The sequence below is a fragment of the Neolamprologus multifasciatus genome, chromosome 23, assembly GCF_963576455.1.
Source record: "Neolamprologus multifasciatus chromosome 23, fNeoMul1.2, whole genome shotgun sequence".
NCBI classification, from domain to species: domain Eukaryota; kingdom Metazoa; phylum Chordata; class Actinopteri; order Cichliformes; family Cichlidae; genus Neolamprologus; species Neolamprologus multifasciatus.
The window spans coordinates 36,147,491-36,174,266 of NC_140460.1; the positions used below are offsets into that span (position 1 = coordinate 36,147,491).

A 26,776-nucleotide genomic window follows, 5' to 3' on the forward strand; every position below is an offset into this window, starting at 1 on the left:
ATGCCAGCATCAAGCTTTTTAGTGTCGATGTGTGCACGGATGGCTGTGTGCGACTGTGTGTAATGTGCTTATAATATATCTGTGTTTGTGTGCAGGGAAACAGGTCAGCCTGGATGTGTTTCTAGCCCCCCGGTGAAAAGCCTGCCCACTCCCACTCATAATAACCCACCACAGAATTATGGTTTTGTATTTGAAGACCAGCCAGCTTCACTAATGCATCTCAACTTTGTGTGTCTGTGTGTGAATGCGCGTTTGCATGCCTTGCAGCATGTTGGGATCCCACTGACGAACAGCATATCAGTAGCAGCGCGCCCTTGATTTCAGTGAAGGGCAGTATTTCTACTACAGTTAAACAGCCTTCTCCTACTTTGTTAACTTTAGCTTCGAAATGGTTCCGCTTTTGCCAAGAATCAACCCCATGTTCTCTGAGCTTGTTAAAAATTACATCGGCACTTTGATTGCCTTCCAGGTTGGGGATTTCACCTTGAACTCGTTCGGTGCAAACAATTTATCAAAACTAGCCTTCACATTTGAATTTAAGCATGACTTTTCTGCATTTAAAAAAAAGGAAACAAAAGTCAAACCACTTAAGTGCAAGTTGAGTGAGTAAACAACGTGTCATGCCCCTTTAACTGAGACTGAGTGGACTAATCCTGTTTGCCCAGTAATCATGAAGTTCAAAGCTGCAAAGGCCAAAGGAAACTTCCTCGGCTAAAAAGTAGTGAAATGGTAAAATTACATACAAAATGAAAGTGTTAATAAGTCTGTAATCTGGCATACCTCAGTCTTTTCTCCCTGTTTCCCTTCCTTAAAAATGGCTTCTTGACAGCCACCCTTCCACTGAAACCATTTCCGATGAGGCTTCAGTGAACAGTAGATCAAATGAAGGTGTATCTCTCAGGTCCTGTGTCAGGATCTTATTGCTGAAGGATGTTACTTTCAGACACTGTTCATCTCTTGTAGATAATTTTATAGGCCTCTAACCTTTTGGGTTTTTTATTGAGGATATACCGCATGCTGTCAAAATGTGTTATCTTTTGAATTTTTATACATTCAGATAAAGAAATGGAAAAAGCTAAATGTTTTTGCAGCGGTTGTATCTGTCGACACACGCTGGTTTATCCATGAGTTAGGTACTGTTTGTATTCATGAATGATTCAGTGTTAAGTGACTTTGAAACCAAACAAAAAACAACAATATTCCTCTGAAAATGGTCAGGTGCAAGGAAGAAAAGTGTCCAAAAAAAGTCAGGAGAAAGTTTCCTCGAGACCATCTGAATTCCTTGGAAACCAAATGTAAAGAAAAGAGTGGTGGCCAAGGTGCACAATACTGTACAGTAATATTCGACGCCTGATATAATCTTTCAAATAAAATCAAGTTTTGAGCTTGGTCCCTAGTCCAAGTCAGTATATACGCAGATATTTCCAGAAGTATGTAGACCTTGAGAATATTTGAACAAACATATTCAGAAGCTAACTGGCTGTAGAGAGCACATTTTCTTGACTTTAAAATAATGATTAGAAATTAATTCTCGCACCTTTTTTTTTGCTGTGTACAGCTGTATGAACGCCACAGGGCAAACATTTTTGGTATTCCTGGTGCTGGTGCCAGCAGGACTCTTAAAGCTTTCAGATTCTTCCAACCCTGTGCTACATTTTCAATTTTCGCATCCTGGTAATCGATTGTGTAACTTCAGTAGCTATCATGGTTTCCTACCTCCAGGTGTTACTGGAGGCAGCAGCGAGGATTGCTTCTCCATAATGCAAAGCTTGGCCAATGAAATTTCCAGCAGCTGAAAAGAAGAAGTGCTTGCAATATTAATTTGAGACAAAATTGCTCATGCAGCAGTGCAACAGAACAGGTCTTTGGGTTAGATTGGATCTTATAGATTTGAGTAATTATGACAAAGTATTGTTTTGGTTTTAATATACAAACTACAGTGTACAACTGAAGTTACACAACAAATGCACCTTACAGTAACAGCATATGCAGTGAGCTGTGGCTCCATGTTTGATGTTTGTATCCTCGGCTCACTTCTCTTTTCATGTTTCTATAAATACATTCCTATGCACCATCTCCTCTCTTCAGAATCAGCATTGTCTTACAGAAGACAAACCATCAGAGTGGAAAAAACTCACTTCTCTTTTCATGTCATAATGAAACAAAATAATCTAAGCATATTTCATCAAGAAAAAGGTAATTAAGGTAATGAGTTTTTTTTTTTAAATTTTTATACAGCATTGAATTATGCCTGGCACAGGCATAATTTGCTGCGGCCCTTTTTTTTACAGTAATTAATGACCTCCGAGGCATTTTCCTGCTTTCATATTGCTACTCATTGCATGAGCTTTTCTTTTTTTATGGCCACAGTATGGTTTTGTCGGTCAGTTGTTGTGACATTGGAACTCTTATTCCTTTTTTTTTTCCTTCTAAAATGATGCTTTCAAAATGTTTTTCTCCCGAGAGTCCAGCCATCGTCTTCAGATTAAATCGACTATATAAAAAATAAAATGAGTCAATCAAGTCATTTTTGCTTTTTCGTTGAAAGTGCACACTTTACTGGGCAAGAACATCTACTATCCTTGTAAATGCTTTTCTAAGTAGTGTATTTATTTTCTAGAGCTGAAAAACCTCTTAGGGAGGAGTCAGGGATGGATGAATAGGGCAACAAGTTATGAGGCTTCAGCACAGGAGACATTTTATAACCAACCCAACTTAACCCGATAAACTCGGTGAGGCGTCAGTCACTACAGGCTTAGAGGATCAGTTAGTGATCCACTTGCAGGGCAAAATGTTTATTGCCAACCTTTTTTGCAAGTGGTTACTGGAGCTTGCTAGTATTGGTTACGTGAAATCAATGCGAAAGATGGTGCTGCATCACAAACTGTGTTATGATTACTTAGGTCATGAGGAGATTGCTACAATCAACAATAGTTTGCATGGGAGACACTTGCCTCTGACACCTGAGCGGTAGTGAAATTTAAAAAAGAGCAGCAAACACTTTTTGTTTTCCTTCAAAAATAAAAGTTGTCCTACCCTGAAAAGGGCAACTTTTGCTTTGAAGGCAAATTGTCTCTGTTTCCACTTGCTAACTAGTTGGCCAGTGTTTGCAGACAAGTTGGAGTCTTCTATGCATACTGTGGCGACAGCGGCAATCTACTAGTGACCAAAACAATAAGATGTTTTTGCAGTATCTTATAATATTTTTCATCCAACCACTGTCTGCAACCTCCAGCAACCACTCATCAACTGGTCAGGGAATACATATTTTTCTGTAACAGCTGCGGGGTCTCTGGGCCTGTGTTAGTAAGGCCTAAACAAACAAATCCATAGATGTGGCAGAACAGGAGGCAACATTTTGTAATTATTTGAGTGACCTTTGTAACTTTCACTGCAACTGTAAATCTGCATATTGTCTGCTGACATTTTATATTAATGTGCACATGTTCACCATTAGAAATAATGGCTTAATAGCATGAATCATCACAGAACATGATCTCTTTTTTGGTCATTATAAGCCACTTATTCTATTCTGCTTGACCAAGCAGTACTACACTACACAGCCACGTAGAGTTTGGGGTCAATGACTTCCTAATTCCTTTTTATTGATGTAATAGTTTGAGACAAAAAAAAAACAATCATTGTGCAGGTGCTGGACACAGTGACCAATCCAAAATCTAAAACTTTAAATCCAGACTTTGGTCATGCAGACAGAAGCTATCCAAACTAGGTTAGCATGTGGTAGGAAATAAAACTGAAAGAGTCTTTCATGAAGAAAAAATGGAAAAGAAATGGAAACTGTTATAGAAAATGTCAAAATCATGACATTTGATAGAGTGTTAGCATATACAGTAAGGCTGCGTAGCACAGACCTGTTAATTAGTCCAAAGTAACAGAAATTAAGTAGTGAAACGTCACTCACCAAAACCAGAGTGCAGACTTATTCAAGGGTCAGTTTGTTCACATAAAATTCATGTTATTTGTCAGATTACACAGAAAAACACGTAGTGACGCAGACAGCTGCCAGCTACAGCCCCTGTGTCAGGGTCAATCTAACGTTAAGCCTTAATAAAATTAAAATCTGTTACTTTATAACAGAATAAGGCAGAAATTACAAATAAGTACTTCATAGTGACAGCCAAAGGAGGAATGCGCTACCACTGTGGATGCTAATTAGCAACAACCAGTGACCACAAGCTCCTTAAAATAAAGTGTAAGCACTATTTGTTACAAAGCTATAGATACTAATAAGAAACTTCCATGTACCAAGTGATATAGGTACCAGTTACATCACCTGCTAAAATGGGTGATGTAAAACTATCCTTTTCTTGAAAAACGAGCCAAATACTTCGACCAAAATAGTATAATTTTTATAATGTGTTTTACTGGCCTCGTCAAGACAGAATCTTGCCTGCAGCGTCAGTGAGAAATCATTTTCAAAGGGTTTTGAGTTGCATCATAAAGCTCCCAGCTGCTATTTGCTGCTCTACACGGAGGCCAAATGAAGATCTGAGTGCCCACGAAGGATCGGTTGTTGGGATAACACATTTTATGATACCATCTCGCGTTGTGCTGAATTATATTACGTGGGATTTCAGCTCAGTTTAAATTTCCAAAAAACTCGCCTCCATCTTGTCGGTCGACTCTCTAAACCCAGGCTCATTTTTCCCAGGTTCACCTCAACGATCGCTGCTGCAGTCAAACCGCAACTCATTTGTAAGGAAAAAGAAAAAAAAAAGCCTCAACCCTCTGAGTATTTCCAAGCGTGCAAAGATAGAAAACCTCTCCAATGCCACTTTGAAGACTAGAACCAATTAGGGAATCATTATAATGAGGAGACTCTAAGTGCACGTCTTTTGTTACTCAGCAGCTGTCTAATTGGAGTTGGTGCATTTCGAAGGGAGTTGGGACCGAAGGCTGTTCTCGTGTCAAATGTGATAGGCTTTTAAATCAGCAACGTGCTCGTGGCTGACATATTGATCATTTATATCTCATTGCTGGTCTCGGGCGGTTTTGTTTTTCTTAGGTTAATTTTAATATTACCGCTGTTGCTGTACTGTAAGCATTTGTGAAACTCCCGTGTTGCAGTCATTATGAGCTATACACAGCTGAAAGGACAGCATCTCTTCCTGCAGCTCTCGACCTTCCCGTGCCCACTGCAGCTGCAAATGTTTATTTTTTTTCTACCTGACATTACACTGTGTTTTTGGAAATGGTTGAGTAGCTGCACAGCCCCTGTATATACATAACAGTTTGTAATGTATTCCGTGTTGGCACCGTATCGTGACTTACTCAAAGACTGAGTGGCATTAATACTGAAGTAGCTTCTGCTTTGAAAGCATGCACACTGATATTTAAAGCTTTGACTGGGTAATTCTAAGTCTAGGTAATTCATCCTGTCTTCTCCTTCTTCTTCTGTCCACTATTTAAATATATATATTTCCATGTGTTTGCTCCCATTTAAAGGACGCTTTTATTGTGGTCTTTAATGAATAAATCATACTCCCACAGTCCACCGAGGAGAAAAGATGTGGAATTTAATGCGCTCTCTCTTTCTTTCTGTTTGTCTTTTCACAGCTCCCCTGACAGACAAGCCGCCAAAAATCCTTTTCCCTTCAGAGAGCCAAATGAGCATCATAGAAATGGCAATAGGTAAGAAATCTCGTTTCATTCCCTACAGTGATCGCTTGTTTTATGAGGATACAGTGTCGCGCTAGCTTGCGCTACACAATGGCATTGCTTCAGATTTCTAGATTAGCCAGTTGGCGCTTCGAAGTAGGTCCTGTTCTACTTTACTTTAGCTTTGGTTTTTTGGAGTGATGGGCTTATTTTGTCCATGTAGGACGAAAGTTTTAGAGTCAGATGTTACTAGGTAACAACCCCAATGGTAGTTTCTTAATTTGTAGTGTAATCGTGTAATACTTAGTAAATGTCGCCTTGCTGTTGCTGGGGATATTCTGCTCTTCCTCTATGAGTATACACCACATTGTTTCTCTTGGATACAATATTTTTTATTGAGGAGTTACTTCTACGTATTGCCACTTTGCTTTTGCTCTGTTCTTTTTTCTTCAGTATCTATCTGGCAATTAATGTTAAATGTAATTAGCTTTATTCATGTTCTACATTAAGGTTTTAATCACCTTTCTGTGGCTTTGTCTGAGATTTTTCTGGGGACTCCATAACATCGAAACTGAGTGGCATTTTATCCGTCACAACACATTTCTACAACACCTTTAAATAGCGTGAACAGCATTGCCATTTTTTAGGTATTGAACTATATTGATTTCAAATCCTGTATCATATGTTTCCCTTTTGTTTTGGTGTCGCACAGGTTTAACTTTAAGAAACCAAGCAGCAGGGTTGTTATGGTGCTAGAATTTCATTTTATTTTATTAAAAATAAATACATAAAGATTAGAACAGCACTCGTTGGTGCAAGTGTATTCACCTGCAGGCTTGATTATTTCCTGTGCTCCTGGTGAGTTGGCAGTATGATCATAGCTGATAAAATAGTTGTTAAGTTTGTTGTTAATGACCGCCACTGTTTTTGTCTAGTTGCTCTTACAGACCATAACACATTTCTGCCTGTTAAATTAACGCTGTCCATTATCATTTCAGATGGGCAGGACTGCCTAGCTCCAACAATAATGTTAACACTAGCCATAGCTGCTAGCCCCTATCCTGATCATGACCTGCCAGAGAGCTAATAGTTAAATGGTAATGTTAACACCAGCTTGGTCATTGTTAATTATAACAGTTTCGTCGTTGCTGAAACAGGAGATTTACAGGCCCCTAGAAATTACTCACAAAGACAGGGGTGTCGGTCTTAAGTTGCTTTAGCAAGCTGCTAGTGGTGGGAGGGGCTAGGGATAAGAGGGACTGTGTGCCTGTCTGTCTGTAGCTGCTGTGTGAAGTTGTGTGTCTGCAGGAGGAGGAGGGAACGATGTCATTGTTGGTATAAACAGCTTTGCAAATGAATATCTAATTTTTAGCACCAATTATTATTATCTTAGTAAAAATCCCACTCTGTATAATTGCCTCCTGTATTACCCATGGTATCGGAAATGTGCCCTCTTGTTTTCAGAATTGTGGTATAGAAAGCTACTGGAAATATCAGTTCTGGTGAGGTCCCTACCAAGCACTGTTCAATATGCAATATTTCAATTAGGTCTTTTTACTTTCCTTGCCCTTTTGTGAATGGAACTTGAGTTTTTATCAGGAAGGATAGAAGATAGAAAAGGATGAGTCATTTATCACATCTGTGTATGAAAAAGAAAGTGATTCACTTGGTATAAAAGCCGTGTCCGCTGTGTTTCTTTCTCCTCCAATCCTGATGCAGCTTGTGTTTGTTCATCTTTAATGAGTCAGTATATAATCTCTCTTCGTATCATCTTCAGTGTATTATGTTAGCACCACTCCAAGTGATTGCCTCCAATTCCGCCTCATGTGGCCGCCTCGGCACCTTTCGTTCGCCTTACCAGCTTTGGATGCACGGGGGCTCATGGGAAAATTCCCGCTTTGTGCCTTATTGGGCAAAAGCTCGGCTGTTGGTGGAAGAGAAAATGGGTCACGATGGAGGCTTCCTTTGAAGTAAATTTGTCATGGCCGATGAACAAAACGGTCTCGCAGAGGTAAAACGTGGCAATGGGAAAATAGGTGCAAGTCATTGTAGCCTTAAATTGATGATGGATAAAAGTCTCCCTGGTTTTCTTCATCTGATTAAGTTTTCTTAGTGGATAATGATGGTTTTCAAAATCCATTACCTGATAGCTTTGAGAACAGGCAATAAAGGTAGAAAAGATGTGTTTTTACTAAACTGTACTTTTACTGTATTTTTCATCAAAATAATATTTTGAGCCCTTCATTTTCACTGCTAATTGTATCAGGCTGCATTTAAAGGGCACCTATTATGCACATTTTTGACCAAATGCCTGTAATAAAGTAGCATTGCATTATTCACAATTATCCAACTCAGCTTATTGATGATAAGCTGAGTTGGAAGTCTCATATAAACCATGTGAAAACAAAAATGTCAAAAACCATTGCTATTCTCTATAAAACAAAGCATGTCCTGAACAAAAAATCATTATACACACTCTATTGTACTCTGTTGCTTCCATATATGACTTACTGTCTGGAGATATGGGGTAATGCATATAAAACGAACACTCTTCCTATTTTCAAGTTGCAAAAAAGAGCTATAAGAATTATAAACCAATCAAACTATATAGAACCAACTAACATTTTGTTTATTAATCTGAATACCCTGAAATTTTATGATTTAGTTGAATATAAAATGGCACAGATAATGTATAAAGCACAAAATAACTTGCTTTGCCCCAGTACTCAGAAGCTGTTCAAAGTCAGAGAGAGTCAATATGACTTAAGGGGAACAGATTTCTTTAAAAAAAAACAAGATAAGGACAAATATAAAGCAGAGATGTGTTTCTGTTAGAGGAGTTAACCTGTGGAATAGTTATGACAGTGATTTAAAAAGGTGTAGTTCATTTTCCTTGTTTAAAAACATGTTTAAAAATAGAGTATTAGAAAAATATATATATCAAGAATGAAAAGAGCAAAAAAAACAAAAACAAAAACAAAAAAACCTCTTGATTCTTTTGCTTTGATGTAGTTACTTATCTAAGGTGGAAAGTTTTTTGTTTTTTGGTTTTTTTCTTGTTTGTTTGTTTGTTTTGTTTTTGCTTTGTTTTATTATTTGCTTCGAGCCCTGTGTACAGGAGCTGCATGCTAAAAGATCTGTTGTTAAAAGGGTTGGCGTAATAAGCAAATGCTTCAGCCAATACCTTTTGATTAGCCTTGTCTCATGCTTTCTTGCTTTGTGGTAGATCTTTGTTCTGTCTTCACTGAGATATTTGAATGCTAATCAATAAAAACATATAAGTTAAAAATCTATCTTTTTTATTATCTGTACAGCAATTCATCTTTAAGCTCCATGAACTATCCCTTTAAGCTAACTCTCTTCTGATTGGCTGCCCCTCATAAAAGACGGTTTGTGGGTGTGGCTTCTGTTCTGTGTCTGTGATAGCCATATTAGGCATGTATGCGCTCAGTGATGTCATACAGAGCCAAAAGTGGAATAAACAGTATGAAATTTGAGCTTTTGGCTTATATAATAATAATAATAATAATAATGGATTGCATTTATATAGCGCTTTTCGGGGCCCTCAAAGCACTTTACAATTCCTCTCACATTCACACACTGGTGGAGGCAAGCTACACTTGTAGCCACATCGGCAACCTTCCGGTTACAAGACGAACTGCCAACTCTTTGAGCCACGATCGCCCCATATATATTACTTATTCATACTCTGACTTCATGATTTGAATCTTTCCATGTTTCATATGAGAATCCTGCCACTGTAACAGCATGAAAGATCCCCTTTAAATTTGCATTTTGGTTTTAACTGGTTAAGGATTCAGAGCCAGAATTCTGTAGGGTTTTTTAATGCTCCTCACCCACCTCTGCACCCTTTGATATTCTACACAGAGTCAGCAGCACTGTGTACATAATATATGAACACCTATTTGATTCTCTGCCAGTACAAGCTCCTATCACTTCTTCTCAGTGTTGGCCTAGTGCGCTTTTATCATCCACAGAGAGCCCAGTCAAACCCAGCATATCCTTTCAGGGTTTATGGCAGCTCTGGTGGAATTTTATTTATTTATTTTTATTCTTTCTTCCATAAAATCTAGAAGAACAAATGGCTTCAGCTGACAGTTAATTAGGCAGGTGAGACGGGGAGAGCGACGAGAGTGTGAAAAGGCAAATGCGGAGATACACTTTTCAAGCACTTTCTGTGGAACTCGAGGGAAGAACGGAGAGAGCAGAGGGATCTGTGGAGTGGGGGTCCCAATTAATCAGCATGCACTTTCCGTCCACTTCTGTCTCCTAATGGATGTGCTTCCTCAGTTATAACTGATTACATTTAAAATGCTTGATTAAAACATGTTGTGTAAATGCTCTTCTCATGCAGGCCCTCAGTGGGCATGTCTCTCCGCTGCTTTCTCTGTGGGACAGATCAGATACAGTTCGCCTCTGTAATTCAGTCTGACATGTCACTGCACACTGCTTTCACTCTGTCTTGTACACATAATCGACTGGAGTACAGCTAAGCAGACTTACTGCAGGACAAGTGTTTCTACTGTACTGCTAATCTGTACGCTTTGTAAACAGTTTGACAATTTAGGGTTGGGGAGAGGTTCGTTTCCTTTATGCATGAATATGTTTTTGGTAATCTTACTAAATTCGTGCAGAAGAAACAGTTTTTCATCTATGTTCGTAAAGCGGACTCAACCATGGATTGAACCCTAACCAACCAGCTTTTTTGGGCCTTTATTCTGCTGCTGCGTCTTCCAGATTTGATTTGTTATAATCCTATTTTCTATGCAGAACTAACATGTCACTCCCGGCCTACCTATCCTGACATTTTACTTCAGCTTAGATTGAATTTACGACCACTGTGGCACGCCGCCTGTGATGTTCATTCAGGGAAAACCCAGAAAGATCCCCTGTGATCTTGATTGGCTGTTGAAACTTCAATCCCTTCACCTCAATCCTCGGGATATCACACTTCATCCCCTGACACTTGACATTATCACTCCACAGCGAGTTTTCTGAAATTGCAGCAGAGAAAATAAACAAACTTTTTTATTTTCCTTTTTACTGAGCCTCCTGTTCAAATTCTACCTAAATTCACTCTTTCAAGGTTAAAAACAAGAGCTTCACTTTAAGAAGCTGTTCTGAATCATCAGTGTCTAATATTTTGCAAATCTCAAGAGTTGTTTTCTGTTTCAGTGATTAAATTTATTATTTTGGTGTGTTTGCTTTTTCCTCCCAAACCTCTTTGTTTTGGATTTTCTTTGTTTCCCAAAGTGTATTCTGGTAGTCCCCGGGCGGATGGAAGTGAATTTGTGGTTTTCAGTTAACAATGTGGGGTAGCGCAACAACAAATTGTGAACACAGGAAAGGGTCAAAGGTCAAGAATACACCCTGGTAAAAGTAGATCCCTGTACTCCATTTAGGATGCTCCAGAAACCAGTTGATATGTCTGCAACATTTTGAATGGCTTTCTCTTTGTGTACAGGACATCTTTTTACACTCTCTGATTGCACTAAATTGTGGCCAAAGGAAGGTAGATACCCATCCATGCAACTATTGAGTGGCTTTAGTCTTGGACCGTGTTTTCATTGTTTGGTTTGGCACCATTCATGTGCATTTGCTCAAACTAACATTTTGCAAAACAGGAGCAATTTGCATCTTTTCACGCCCACTTGTGTTTTTTTCCCACTGACCTTACAAGCCATCATGCCACATCTAGCATTTGCTTCCCATTCTGTCTGAACACACTTTTACTTCCAATTAACAGTACACAAAGCCAGGTCTACAAAGAAATGTTTTCTCACTTTGCTGTGGAAGAACTTGACGAGTCTGCACAAAACACCCACAATGAGCAACCAAACAATTTATCCAACATCACAGCATTGAATTGAAGTACCGATGCCAGGCGTAGGTTCCAGTATAATTATAAACCTTCATGTGTGCTTATCTTTTCCAAGTCATGTAGCATCATTCCACTTTCTGTTTATAGATGTAGAATACGTATAGATGATGAGTGGTAGCCTATTGCAAGTTTTTATTGCTGCTACATGCCCATGCTATGGTATTTTTTTGTCCTGTTTGTACTGACCAGCATTTTTCTGATGTAATATATATACAACTGGGAAAAAATAGTCCTGGAAATCTATACTGATACAGACATCAGTCGACGGAAATGAAAATTATCAACCTACAGAGGCCTGAATTCAGACACCCTGAAAATCACAGACGAAAAATGATGCAGCAGGCTAGTTTTTTGTTTTGCCAAACTTTTATTGCAGCAACTCAAAATGGTACATCTAGGCCCCCATGTTCTTGTGTGCATGCCTGACATAAGGGCATGCTCCTTATGAGACAATGGATGGTGTCCTGGGGGATCTCCTCCCAGATCTAGACCAGGGCATCACTGGGCTCCTAGACAGTCAGAGGTGCAAACTGGCTTGGATGGACCAAAAACATAATGTGCCAGAGGTTTTTCTGTTGGCTGTATGTCAGGCCAGTGTGGGGCCAGTCAATGGTATAATTCCTTCATCCTAAAGGAACTTCCTGCATACTCAATGGGCATTATCAAGCACCAGGAGGGGCCCACTGCACCAGTGTAGGGTCTGGCAATGGATCTAAGGCAACTAACCAACTAATGTCAATCCAGGTCCTGTTGGCTAGCCTCTAGAGATCTGTGGCTCCTCAGACCCACCCCCAAACCAGCCATGCTGAACAGAGATACAGGTAGAATAACGTTCTCCACAGCTTCTCCAGACCCTTTCTCATCTGTCACATGTGTTCAGGGAAAACCTGCTCCCATTTGTGAAAAGCAGAGGGTGCCAGTGGTGGACCTGCAGTTTCTGGTGTCCTATGGCAAATGCCAGTAAGGCTCCATAATGCTACGCAATGAGCACAGGGCCCACCAGAGGACGTTGGAAGATCCATGCATTATTCAGAAATCTGATATCAAAAAGAAAGCGATAATCACCTGTTACAGCAAGTACAACCATCCATGTTCTGAATTTTATCATTCTACAAGGCGTTTTGTTTATATGAGCAAACAATTTAATAGAAACCAGAAGATATGTAGCTAGGCTATACTTGAGGTCTCCACAATATTGATATGCCATCCTGGAGGACTACCTGTGCAACCTCTGTAGGGTCCCAGGTATCACCTCACTACCAGTAGTGACACTGACCATAGCTAAATACAAAACAGTCAGAAAAGATGATGAGAGAACAAATGTCAAAAAAAAAAAGTAAAACTATTCCTGTTTTGGGGGGGTCCACCTGTTGTTAATTTCATTAACATCAAAGCAACTGGAACTGATCAACAACCCCCTCTGCTATTTAACTGACCAGATCAATTTCCCAGCAGTTTAACTGACTTGACGCTATATTCTGATTGAAAAGTGTTCCTTTCATTTTTTGAGTAATAGATTTCTAACCACTAATGTGTGCACTGCAAAAGTTAAAACCTTATCACATCATCTCAGAAAGACTGATTGTGAAAATCCATTTGTTTTACTCTCTATTGCAATCTGCGGGTCTGCACTGCTCTCAGAGGATGAACTTTCTAATCTATTTGTTGGTGTGTACATAATAACAACTTCAACTGGAAATTGGTCCTCAGTCACTCACAGGATGGAGTTACATAGTCCACTGACATAAACAGAGGGTACCTCAGTCAGAACAAAACCATTATTTTCCTGAATTAACTTTTAAGTCAGTAGCCACATCAAATTAGATTTTGTAATCATTTGGTAATGATGAGGTTGGGCTGTTATTTCTGTGCAGGTCAGGTTGCTGTGAGACTCCCATTTCCTCTAAGCTGACTTACCCTCGCATTAAATCTAAAATCTAAACTGAGAGATATAATGAATTTGTGGGTTGTTGCATCCTCTGTCAAAACAAAGCGTCATTAGGAAGAAATGATTAACTGCACCTAGCAGCAGACAAAATGTCAACTTTCACCACGCTGGCAGAATGCGGTTGAAAGTCGGAGCTACAGCAGATGCTTTTGAAATGTAAAGTTGTTGCTCGACGATCAGTCTATGATCATGAGTCCTCATCCCATTATTCTAAAACAGGTTTCTTCCTTTAGTTGTATGGATTTGAAATCCTAATGGTGTGCTGCTGGAATCACCTCCCATTGATTAAGGTACCATTTTCAATATTTTAATGATTAGTATTGATGTCTTGGGTTTTCTACTGGTAGTCCACAGTGGAAAGAAGGTAAACCATGCAGCAGATAGAGAGACATGTGTAGTAGATCATTTTAAAGGTATATACCAAAGGTCCTGGAGAATGGATGTGAATGCTGAAGGGTCAGGTAGATATAATGATCACTTGAAGGTTTTTTCACCCCAATTTGAAATCTATAAATTATGCTGTGAAATTGACTTTTTTTTAAAGACCAGGTTCTCTGAATGCAAAATTAATCTTTTAGGAAATATAAAGCCTCCAATAAAGATGCATGTGTTATTCCAAAATCTGATATCAAAAAGAGTGCTAAGGACCTGTTACAGAAAGTACAACCATTCCTGTTCTGAATTTAATCCGTCCACAAAGAGTTTTGTTTATATGAGCAAGAATTCCTTCCAAACAAGACAACATGTAGCTAGACTCTGCTTGAGGTCTCCCCAAAGGCTGAACAGAAGATGACAACCAGGAGACATTTAAGTTATCATGCTCTAAAAAATCAAAAAGCAAGATGGCCTAAAGGAAAGGGCATGGGTGTCTGTTGGACCTACACAGAGCCTACAGGGGTCAGTGTCATGTGAATCAGCCTTAAACCAGCAATCTATCTGAAGGCCAGGAAACGGGTTTCTTTCTTGACCTTTGTAAAAACTTTCCTGGCAGGCTTATGGTCTCAGTTGCTCATCTTGGGTCTGTATTTATGAATCTTGGTCATACAATGCTTCAAAAATGAGGACTATCCCTGGTACGCTCATTGGCTAACGACTTACTAATCACAAGTCGTTTAGCAATGACTGTGATGTTTCACATCCAGACCCACCCTTGCTGGTCACATCCATGTTTTTTTAAACCAAGATTGGGACGGAAATGCCCCGTCTCGAGGTCTCAAAAAGAGACTCGAGAAACCAATGGACGGTGTCAGAAGAGCCCATAGTAGTCCATGTTTGATACTGTCTATGGTCGCAGCATGTAAAACAGCTGGGTCATTGGTTTCTTAGAGGATTGCAGAGAAGCATATAAGCTTAGACTGGATATCCAAATTCGTTCAGTCTGCTTAGCCAATTACGTACAAAAACTAACACATGAATTCTGTTAGTCCTTCTCAATTAATCATTAATCATCTCAGTAAACATTTTCCCTTCAAGATTATGGTTCCAAGAACTCTCAGATGGGAAAACATCATCCTTGCACTTCTACCTTACACTAGCGTTATCATTTGAGGCAGGAAGTTCTCAACACACCACAAGACACATTTTTAGTTTCACAAAGAAAAAAAAAAGTCTCTCTGGCTGTACAACACCTATTCCCAATATCACATACATTCACACTCACATACACACCAGCCATCCCTCTAAATGTCACGGGCTCGGCAGAACGCTCCGTCGATGCCAAAGGTTCAGAGGCCCTGGGATCAATATTACATCATTTCTCTCAATTAGGGCATATTTATTCCCCTCAAGTTATTGTACATCTGTGAGTGATCCTATCTGCATTCCTGGCAAGTCTCCAGATGAGTCGAGGGCCCTGGAGGAGAGGAAGACAGAGTGAGATAAAGATAAAGGGAGAGAGGAGGATAGAGAATGAGAGAGAAATGAAGGTAGGGGGAGTTTGGGCAAAGCATCAGAGGAAGGGGGGAAAAAGTGAGCAGGTTCATTTAAGATTCACAGAGGGGATGAAATATGATGGTGTCTTACCTTGGGTTATTACAGATGAAAGTGGTTACAAAACGGCACACTGTCCCAAATGGTTAATATGCCCTGCAGTGTGGAGGTATAAATCTTTACTGTCATATTAGAAAGGGGTGGGGGTCGCTAGTGGTGATTGGTAGGGATACTTGGCGGTGGGATGCTCCCATTAGTGTTTTACATAAGTACAGTAATGACAGGGACAGTCACGAGATGATAGGCTCTATCGACCAAAGATGGCTAATTTTTGTCAACAGATCCAGCGGAGCAGCAGTGAGTGCAGCACTGATACCAGCCATGTTTCAGATCATGGCTTGACCTTAGAAGACGAGCTATTTTACCACAGTGACCATGTGCTGCTCTGCTTCTCCTCCCACCCACAACATCATATCTGCCTCAGCAAACAGGAAAAATGGCTGAAGGCGTTTGTCCCCCTTAGCAGAAAATAGCATCACGAACTGGCCAGAGCACTTGAGTATTAAGATATACTGCCTCTTGCCTGTGCCAGCAATACTTTCCATCTCTGGGTAGACCTATTAATCATAAATTGAGCTTTGGCATCTATTTTATAGACAGTCTGGTTTGATGATGTTTTCTATTTTTATGCTTAATGGCTTAAGTGTTCTTGCATTGCACCTGCATGTAGGTACTCACGAAGGTCAGAAAACCTCTACCTTTGTCAGGCTTGATTATATCAGCAGATAAGAGGCACTGACCCAATGGGACAATCACTGGGTCTCTCATTTCAAGCACATTTTAAAACACAATGTAAAGCAATGCAGGTAAGAAAAAAAGTCTTGATGAATACTAGAATGTGATCCTGTTTTAACTTATAACTAATCCGACAGTTGATTTGTTTATTTATGCCACCGTTGCTGCAGTAAATGCAGTTTTAATGACGTTCTTCTGATGGATGAAGGTAGCAAATGTAGATGACGACACGCGTATGTGAAATTGATTAAAGATGAAAAGATTTTTCACCCACGGGTGGGACGTTTAAGTGCTGTGTAATATCGATCAACAGACTTCGAATGCAGAGTTTCTTGACTTGTAATCAGAGGAAAAAAGTAAAATATAAATAGTGAGATTTCCTGTGCTGTTGCAGCATGTGTGATTCTAGATGCTGCTCTGGAACGACATGAGATGAATTAGGAAAAGATTTGGTGGAGCAGAACTGGGCTGCTGTTTTGGTGGTTCTGCAAATCCCAACTGATTTTCGATTTCTACTGCCAAAAGGTTTTTTTTATTGCTTTCTTTACTATATAGTAAGGATTGCATTCGTAGTTGTACTCTTAGGTCTTTTTTTCTCAACAGGTTGGTGCAAAGTGTCTTTAAGTTAGAAACATCCATGCGACCCGGAAAAATTGGTGGTTGCTCTGTGATTATACTGAATTTTTTTCAGTTTAGGTGACAGATGCAAGGAGTTGCGGCGACCACTGGAAATCTGTCTCCAGACTGTCACAACCTGACTTGGATTGACTGCACTCACTCTCAGGCAGGTTGATAAAGGTCTTCAAATAATTGCTATCTAATGAAATAAATGCAGACAGATTGCCAACACTTTGCAGTCTGAGATCTGTGATGTGTTTCTTTGCAGTAGGGGACTTAGGAATATAACCAGCATAGCCTACAACCATTCGTCAACCAGCTGTCAGAAAGGTTGTTTTGCACCAATATCATTTTGCAGTTAAATTGCCATCCTGCAGCACTACTTTTGTTGTGGAGGAATTTCTGTTTCAAGTCTATGACGTTCTGGCTAGACTCTGAATATAAGTATTTTGTGTAGTTGGCAAGAGATTTGCAACAGACGGGAACAGATTTGCCTTTTCACTGATTTAGCACAGTTAATTGTCATATTATCACAAACAGATTGCATATAATTGACCCTACTTAACTCCAAACTGATAGTAGCCTGACTCTAAAATGAGGTGCAGAACGGGTCTACAACCACTCGCACTTCAAAGAGTAGAGTCATTTTAGAAACAACCAGATTGCACGCAGTTGCAATAATTTTGGTCGTAATGTGGTCACCAAGTACTGTTTTCCTTAGTGTCACTGTAATATTAGCCTATTGTCTAAGCAACCACTACCGTACCATACCATCGTCATTCATTGGTAGGTATGTGACAGTGTGATGGCAAATGGTACACTTTTGCATGCGGTGTCAAGCCAGAAGTGGCATGAAATGATTAGTTATATATATCATCTCATTACTGATTATGTCATCATAAAGCTGATGGTGGAAGAAGATAGGACAGGTCCTGAAGGAGGTAATTTCTTAAACCATGGACAGTTGTGTGCCAGAGAAGTTAAGTTTAGCAGCAACTTGCTGCTATGGTAAATGGCCTGTATTTTTATAGCGCTTTTCTAGTCCCTAAGAACCCCAAAGCGCTTTACACAACCAGTCATCCACCCATTCAAACACACATTCACACACTGGTGATGGCAAGCTACATTGTAGCCAAAGCCACCCTGGGGCGCACTGACAGAGGCGAGGCTGCCGGACACTGGCGCCACCGGGCCCTCTGACCACCAACAGTAGGCTATGTTTGAGGCTACTGTGGTCATAAGAGGTGCCTGATCAGTGCTAATATTTAGTATATGTGCAACACTCCCAAAACATACGTAAGATTTGATACTCATGGCTCCTTAGGACAAATTGAGATTTCACCCATAGACCAAAGAGGCCATTGGTTTCTGCAACCCTGAAGTGTGGGTAAGAGCATTTTGGCTGCCATCATATAGGCTTTTTTCAAACCTAGCACTGATGAGAAGATGAAAGGGTATGGGCAAAAAGCACCGGTGTCAGATAATGTGAAGCGATCCAGTTTATTAACTCAAAGTATTGGAGGTGAGCCCTGGCAAATGCTGACCACCTTCAGCTGCCTGTGTTGGGACCACAGACTGAATAAACATGGACGTAGCATCCAAGCTGGAAAAATTAAGCTAGCGTGGACCTGACCTTAAGCTACATTCTACCTGAAGGCTAGCAGATAGTGATAGTTGTGGTTGTAGAAAGACTTCCCGGCTATGGGACCTCTGTAAACACTTTCACGCTGAGTTTATGGGCTCAGTCATTAATTTTGGATCACATTAGATACAATTAAAAAAAATTAAGCCTTCTTTTGGTACATCGAAATTATATGGGGTCTTCTAACTGGCGGACAAAAAGCAATTCACAATTCGGTGAAGAACTGCAGTTTTTGGGCACTTGATTTTTCAGTTCAAGTGGTTTCCCTTTGATCTCATCATAGATCCTGGCCACATTCACAGTGACATTAATCGCAAATCCTTACATTGGTGAATAAAAGTATTGATATTTCTATTGTCTTCATCCAATTTCTTTGAGTAGATAGGATGATTTCTACAGGAACATCATGATTTATAACCTCAAACTACAGTTTTTAAACTGTATTTGTGTTGTTGTTTCATGAAGTAGCATCGATCAAGATCCTTTGAACACTTCTTGGCAAAAAGCTGCACAAAGGTAAAATACTTAGTCAGCAGGTTTATAGGCAAGGTAGCACTGCGGTCATTGGATTAAACTATCAGTATCATGTAACAGCTGTGGTCTTGTTATTCTGGCAGGATATACCATATATCTTGTTTTGGGGTTATCCCTGGATTTAGTTTTTAGTTAGTCTTTCTCTGACTCATGTTTCCAGTTCTACAGAGCGTAGACTGACAAAGTGCAGTCGGTACAGTTACCGCCCAGCTGTTGTTCCATCAACAGCTGTGTTCTTCATATCCAAGCTAGAATTTAATTTTCAAAAGCTTCTCCTCCTCCTCTTCCTCCTCCTTGCTGCTGCCTTCTGCATTCCCCTTCCAGTACTATCATGTATGACTAGCTTCAATAGTCAGCCCCATTCAAGCACCAGCATATGGATTACCGACAGCAGCGAGCGGCAAGACTCGCTCAGCAACTCGGTGCCCTTCTTATATTTAAACACACCTTTTAGTGTTGCAGTTAAGCGCAGCAATTTTTTTTTTTCTTTTAACAGCCATTAGATTAGCCCTCAGTTTAACCTCAGCACAGCAGCTCACTTTGCTCTCTTGTACTCTGCTATTCAAGAACTTCAATTGCTAGCAGTAGGATGAGACATTAATTTTCTTTGGTGACTTGCAGAAAAGCGTTTTTCATTAAATTTCTTAGGTTGTTCGAAGCCATTTTTTCTGTCATATTTTACTTCATCCACAGTTTTTGTTGATCTATTTCCCCCCCTCCTTGTCAGCAAAGAAAACCAAAGCCAAAATGCTATCCATGCAAACTCTTCCCTCATCATCATTGCCTCGGCAGTGCATTTGTGTGTGTTGCCTGGTTGAACTAATTGGCCTTGCTGTATTTCCTGCCAAACAGGTGGCCGTATTGGTTTCCTTCTGGCTGCATTTATGTGGCTGTGTGTCCAGGTTGGACAGAGATGACAGCGTCTCCTTTCTGCCCGGAGCGTGACCTTGGTTGGGCGATGCTCTCGCTGCACTCTCTTTGGTCTCACATTGGCCTTTTGGGCCAACTTCTGATTGTGTGCATGTGTGTGTGTGAGAGACAGATAGAAAAAGAGAGAGCGTCCTCTGGTGACCAGCCAGAGAGCTACAGGGCCAGGATGGCAATGACAGCAAACTTTGGCGAGCACAATATATGATGTCATGGCAAAACTGCTCTGAAGCAAGTGCGCACATGCAGGTGAAGCACAATATTCTTCAGAGCTAATGATGCACACATGCACGCTCACGCACGGAAAGGTCTCACGCCGTCACCTCCGGGGATTTGCATGTGCTAAGCAATCTGATATGGCCAGATTTGTCCTTCTCATACAGTATTCGCCTGCTTTGTGTTGCTCTATTACATCTACAAGTGTGGTCCTCTGTTTGGTCCGTGGGCGGCCCTGCTCTGGGGGAATAAGAATGTGTCAGATGAAATGTTGTGGATATTTGTCTCATAACTGCGATGAGTCAGGCAACACCTTGCTTCTGTACATTGGGTAAAGAAACAATATTTTTTCTTCAGCTGTAGGAGGGATTATGACATGCTCAGATAGCCCCTGACCTCTGCGCAGACCAGAATAGAATAGAATAAAATAGAACAGAAATTTACACAACAGAGAATTACTGTCCTCTTACCACAGCGTGTCTAAAGCTTCCCGATATGGAGCATAACAACATTTCTTGGACGCTTTGTTTTATTAGAAGGTATTGTGTTTCTCCTTTAAAAAGCGTGGGGAATGTGTTGCTTTTCCTATATTTAACCCTGTCCTTATCACCTTTTAACCACATTTGTTTTCTATATCAACATACATTTTCTCATCTTATTAGAATGTTAGTTAAAGCTTTTCAGTAGAATTTTATGTGGTTTCCTTTTTTTTCCCTCCCATCCTCCACTAGATTATTCTCTATGATGAGTCATAGCAGTGAGCTGGTAACAGTGTATAAAGGATAGATACACATCAATTAGAAAAAACAGCCTTTAATTGGGTTCTCTGACAGGGAGAGATGCTTTAGCTAATGAGTTATGCTGTGTTTTGCTATAAAATCCTAATTTGTAGCAATTTTAGAAACAGAGTAGTTACATACTTGTTTTTATTTGCAAAATGTGGCGGGCCTGCCATTGCTGTCATCCATTATCAGAGCTGGTAGGTTTAAAGTTGGCATTTCCCCAAATTGAGTTGAAATGTTAAAACAGCTGTGATGTTACCCTTTAAAACATCTGCCCTTGCAATCCCACTCTGATTGTCATTCAATTAAAAAAAAGGATCTTTGGGGGAAGGATCGTTTTAAATCAAGCGACAACCAGTAAAATCTTGATGGGTTTTGTTGTGTCATGCACTGGTCAGTTTTGATATTTTTTTGCCATTTTGATTTCATATTGTGTCTTATTTCAGACCAGTTGGTCTGCTTGACTTATAAGTACATCTAATACTGTAATAAAAAACTATAAGATTGCCCTAATGTAAGTGACCAACCTGGTTATGTGGTTAGTTACCTATTTAGTATATTATTAGTAAAACTTTAGATAGTTGATGCTGAATTTGAAAAGAACCGTAACATTTAAAAAAAAATGACAAAACTTCAAAAACAAAAAAATAAGACACTGTTTATGTTGATATTTCAGTCGATATTTCAGTTATGTTGATATGTCAGTTTCTGATATGCAGTGTTGGGCAAGTTACTTTGAAAAAGTAATTAATTATAGTTACTAGTTACTTCTTTAAAAAAGTAACTGAGTTAGTAACTGAGTTACAATATTCTAAAAGTAATTAATTACTTGAAAAGTAACTATTGCGTTACTTTAAACAAAAAACCCTGGGGTCCAGGGTATAATTGGCCATTTTTAACTACTTTTGATTTTCCCTCCACATTTCACCTTTAAAAACTATTTATTTGCCTTGTTTGGTATCATCCTTTTCAGCACAACCTAATGTGTTTGAATTTACAGTTATGTTTTCATTTTTTACTTACTGTATTAACACAATTGATCTAAAATCAGACAAAAAAACATAAAATCTGAGTATAAAAAGTTATATCTTTTACTGTAACAACCACAAACATGTTTAATGAATCATATTTCATAACTTTAAATGCAAATATAAATTGTCAATTTTAAAATCCTATGTACAAGTTTTGTAAACAACAAAGTTATTTGATTCCATTTACCTTTTACCTTGATTTTTTATATAACAATTTCAAACTATTTACAGAACAATCGGCTGTTCTGCGTTTAATAAGATGCCGCACAAATTATTTGTGCCACTCCCAAAAACATAATTTCTGTCCACTATAAAGGAGAACATCACAGCCTGATACCTGCAGGTCTGACAGCAGGTGTATCACTCCTGTTTCTACCTGGAGACAGCAGTCGCCTCATTGTTCTGACACACAACACAAAACTATCCACAACACTACACACTAACTACACAAGACAACACATGAACTACACACTCCAAACACGCTAAACGTCACAAATCCCTCACATCTCAAAACTCGCTCTCTCTCTTTTTCTGCTCTCTCTCTCTCTCTCTCTCTCTCTTGCCGTCACTCCTAAAACTTCCCGTTTTTGTTTTTGTTTTTTGCTCATAAGCAGAGAGTGCTTGCTGCGCTGTCCTTAGACAGTAAACATGACTAAACTATAACGAAACTAACTAAAAAAATGACGCGTATATCTTGTTTATCATGACTCTGGTTTTACGTGGCCTATCAACAATTTAAAAACTGGTATATATCACCTTGTTGCTTTGTCTTTAAGTGGTCATGTGATTGGCTTACCACGACTACTTTATTCTTCCTCAGTCAAACAGCAGCACTCATGCGACTGTTTTGCCCCCTTAGCTCCAGGTGTTGTGCAAGACAGTGATTGTGATTACCGTCCGTGGGAGCGCGCGCAGCTGCTTAAAGCTGTAGCGCGCAGATTACTTACAGCTACTTCCGTGCAACTGATATAAGATGCGGTAAGCTGAACGCAGCTTCAACCGTCTGTTTGTTGAAAAATAGTAACGGACTGCATTTTCTTGTTAGTAACTGTAACGGTGTTGTAACAATAGGAATAGTAATTAGTTAGATAACTCGTTACTGAAAAAAGCCGTTAGTAACGCTGTTACTTGTAATGCTGTTATTCCCATCACTGCTTATATGTCAGGGTTTTTTTTTATGTAATTCGTGATATACAGAAAAAAATGTTTCGTTTGAGCGTATGAAGTCACAAAATCTGGGCAACCGATTAACACCAATACCAATATTTGGTGATTTTTAATCCAATATTCCAAAACATCGACTGATATTTTTTGGCTTTTAAGCACAGAAAACATGAACAGATTTGCTTAACATTTGTTACATGTAGTTATTTATTTAGTTGCTTAAGCTCTTCTTGGATCAGTTTGTTACTACAAGCATGCGTTGCCAACATGGGAGTTGCAGACTGCCCTCTGGTGGACATACTGACATCAACACTTGCAGCATGGCTAAAGGGTGTTTCTCCTGTCTTTTCTTTAGTTTTTTTAGTTAGATCGGCCTGCCAATAAACCGGAAGGAGTCTGATCTGACCAGTAGAACAGGAGAAGCAGATATTCTTATGAAAATGGAAATATGGCCTTGATCTTGACTTTAAGTGCAGAACCATTAGAAAATTATTGTTTCTGACTCAAACTGTAGGAGTAGCAGCAATCCTTGTTAATAGCGGAGGATCCGGTGGAACAATGAGTGACAGACACCTGCCCATTGCATAAACTAATCTGTGTTTTGGCCGGCTGATATAAAATTTATTTGAAGTAAAAGTACATGTAGGCAGAGGAAATATATTCCATTTAGTTCAACACTGCAATTATTTTATTTTTCCAGTAGAAATTTGGAAATTACAAGTCACTTACATTTTTGGCATCTCCTAGCTGGCAACAATTGATGTTATTTTTTCCCCCTCTGTGAATGCACAATCTCACCAGATCAGTTCATACAGTAGTGTACATTTGGGACATAGCTTTATGAGTGGGCAGTTACTTTCCCTAGTACTGTGGGTGAGAGCCACGAGCTGCTTCTGCCAGTGAAAAATCCAGAATCGTTACTTCGCTGTTCAATGTCTTGCTTTTGGAATGTACCAAAATGTTCACAACAATAAAACCAAAGTGCCCAGAAAATGTTTTATTGTCAAAAGATTCCATTTCTTTTCTTGGATGCTAGTGAGAGAAACCACAGCCGATGTGCCAGCTGCCTTGGCAGCACTCGGGTATAATCTCTGAGACTCAGGCTAACCATAGCACACGGGCCTGTTTCTGTTCTTCAGCAGGCATACACACACCAGACTATTTACTCTCCCTGGCAACCGCAAGGCAGATAGAAGATATTGAGCATCCTTCCGTGCAGTGACATGGTATTGATATTGATTTCAATTATGACAGCCACGCCATTAGACAAAGTGTTTTTTAGAAGACTTGTGCTCCATCGGGTCCGTGGTCCATTAGTTGCCAGATGCTGGTTTAATGAGTTGAAAAGGCATCAGCAAAAGATTCTCTAGGATCTTCTTTTTAATTTATTTATTTTGAGCTTAATTGTCCCTAACTGGACTCATCTGGAGTTTTTCTTCTCCTTCTTTTTTTTAAATAGCTACTGTAAAGTCATGAATTGTACAGAAGGAAGACAAAGACTAACCAATGAGAGTAATGTGGCCTTCTGAGCTCCCCTTAAGGCGATATGGGTAAGATTAGGCAAATAAAACTACTCGCATAAGGTTAGGCAAAAAGGTCGTTGTCGTGGCAACGGTTCCATGGTAATGGCTCCATTTGATTTGCTTGAGTATTTGTTCCCCCTCATGGAGAAAGCTGCCAATGCTCCGTCATGATTGACTGCTTTAAACATTGCGCCGTAAAGGCTTCATTTACATTCCTTGCACCCTGTTTGGCACACTTTGCTGATCAGATCTGTGCTTTTTTATGGAAGGTTCACTTGCACACAGGCAAACAGAATAGCAATAACACGATACACAAGATAACCAAGGATAGGCATCCAAACAGATACAACTGGAAGACGTTCTGTCTCACTGATACCTCTCTGTCTTCACTGTTACTGGTTTTTGTTTCATTTTCAATAATCAGACAAATAAAAGACCAGGAGAACACTTCAGTTTTTCAGAAATTATCAGTGAGATCCAGTCTGTTTTTCAAGTCAAGGTGCTCTGATTATCTGAGTGGCTGTGTGCGGTTTTTTGGGGGGCTTGTTGTTTTTGTTTTTCTTGGTTCAGGTAAAAATATGCTGGTCTTTATCAGCATAAGCAGAGATGAAGTATATTTGCTTTAACTGCGTATTTGGCTCCGTGTTCAGCTGTGGCGTACGATCCCTGTGCAGCCACAATTTGACAGATTAAAACTTTGAAGCAAGACACAAACTCCACCCCACTGTCAGTCAGAAAGGAATCAAACTCAGTCCAAACCATGGCTCACTGTGCTGCCAAACACAAAAAGCACACATAGATTTCAGGAGTCTGTGTCTTCCTGACATTTTGTGTGTGGGGTTTTTTTTGGGGGGGGCTTTTTTCCGTCCATCCAAAAAAGATTGCGGTGTTTGCTGTGTGGGGCTGTCAAAGTGCAAAAGTGTTCAGTGCAGTTTTACCAAAAACGCATGAAAGCTGGCGCTTAAACTCCCCAACAAACATCTTGAGTTTAGTTTATTTGGCAAGCAGAGACACAGCTTGGCCGGGCTGTCTTCTTGTGGTCTCGCTTTTGTACAGACAAACATATTATAATTTCAAAGTGGCATCAAATTATCATAAATAAATCAATTCTCCAGGAGAAGCATCACTGGCTGAGGCAAAATTGGGATTGTATTGATGCCGCTGGGGAAATTTTTTTTTTTGCATGACATTTATACTTAAATGGAAAGGACCACTTCTAACGCCGAGTCTATTTGCCCAATTGATAATTTGACTGCAGTCACTCGTAGGTAGGGTAGATAAGTGAGGTTTTCCCAGGATAAACTTAATTAGCCCATTTCATGGTAGAAGCAGGTGGCACTGATATTCAGCAGACTATGTTTTTGGATGTGGGAAAGAAAAACAGCGCTAACCTATCAACACCAGGCAGCTCCAGAGTCCCCAGGCTGTGGAGTGGGGTGCTGCCAAATTGCAACTGTGTGCGTGTGTCTGTGTGTGTACTTGGGAGAGTATTCTATGAGTTTGCGTAGGTGTGTCTCAGGTGCTCTGTTGTATAAGGTGTGTGTGACTGTGTGTGTGTTGAGAGTGGGGATTGTCCCATTTTAGAAGAGCCACGCTATGACTCATCAACTAATAACAGGGAGAAAGAGTCAGAGGGAAAGAACCATGTCTGCTCGACTCTGTGTGTGTCTGTGCTTTCTGTAAGCGTGTGTGTGTGTGTGGTGTGTATTTAAAGAAGAATGAGCGGTTGTGAACCATGGGGGGTTTGTGTTAATGCTTTCACTACTGTATCTGATGCGCTTGCAAAAACCTACACTTGTTCTTAAGCTTCCTTTTTAATGCAGCCACTTGTGATTTCCTCTGTCACAGCTGTAAATTGAGTGCATGTGTCATACACTGGCGGGGAACCTGAACAGGGGAGTAATGCATCACTCGTGGCAGTGACGGTTAATGTCGCTGTTACATTGTACTGTTTTTGAGATTTTCTCAACTGATACATTTTCAAGCTACTTGAAGTTACCGGATAGAAAAGTCGTGCTTTTACTTCAGAGCTCTAAAATTGATCCATTTTCTGACACTTATCCTGGTCCGGATTTCGGGGCATCTGACTAGGGTGCCTCCTAGATGCCTTCTGAGTGAGGTATTCCAGCCATGTCTTACTGGGAGG

The 26,776-nt window shown here is 39.9% G+C and overlaps 1 protein-coding gene and 1 long non-coding RNA gene across 4 annotated transcripts in view; both read left to right on the forward strand.

Moving 5' to 3' along the window:
* The window catches only part of LOC146492085 (interleukin-1 receptor accessory protein-like 1-B), a 338,383-nt gene that overhangs the window by 204,554 nt on the left and 107,053 nt on the right, over positions 1-26,776 (forward strand). For all 3 annotated transcript variants that reach the window (XM_085152263.1, XM_085152265.1, XM_085152264.1), the window contains exon 6: positions 5,578-5,652. In XM_085152263.1, the coding sequence (XP_085008389.1) occupies positions 5,578-5,652 (75 nt within the window). The remainder of the gene's footprint in view (positions 1-5,577; positions 5,653-26,776) is intronic.
* Positions 5,713-26,776, forward strand: part of LOC146492087 (uncharacterized) — a 32,768-nt gene continuing 11,704 nt past the window's right edge. Inside the window, exon 1 of the long non-coding RNA XR_014872502.1 lies at positions 5,713-26,744. This is a non-coding gene — a long non-coding RNA (uncharacterized LOC146492087). The remainder of the gene's footprint in view (positions 26,745-26,776) is intronic.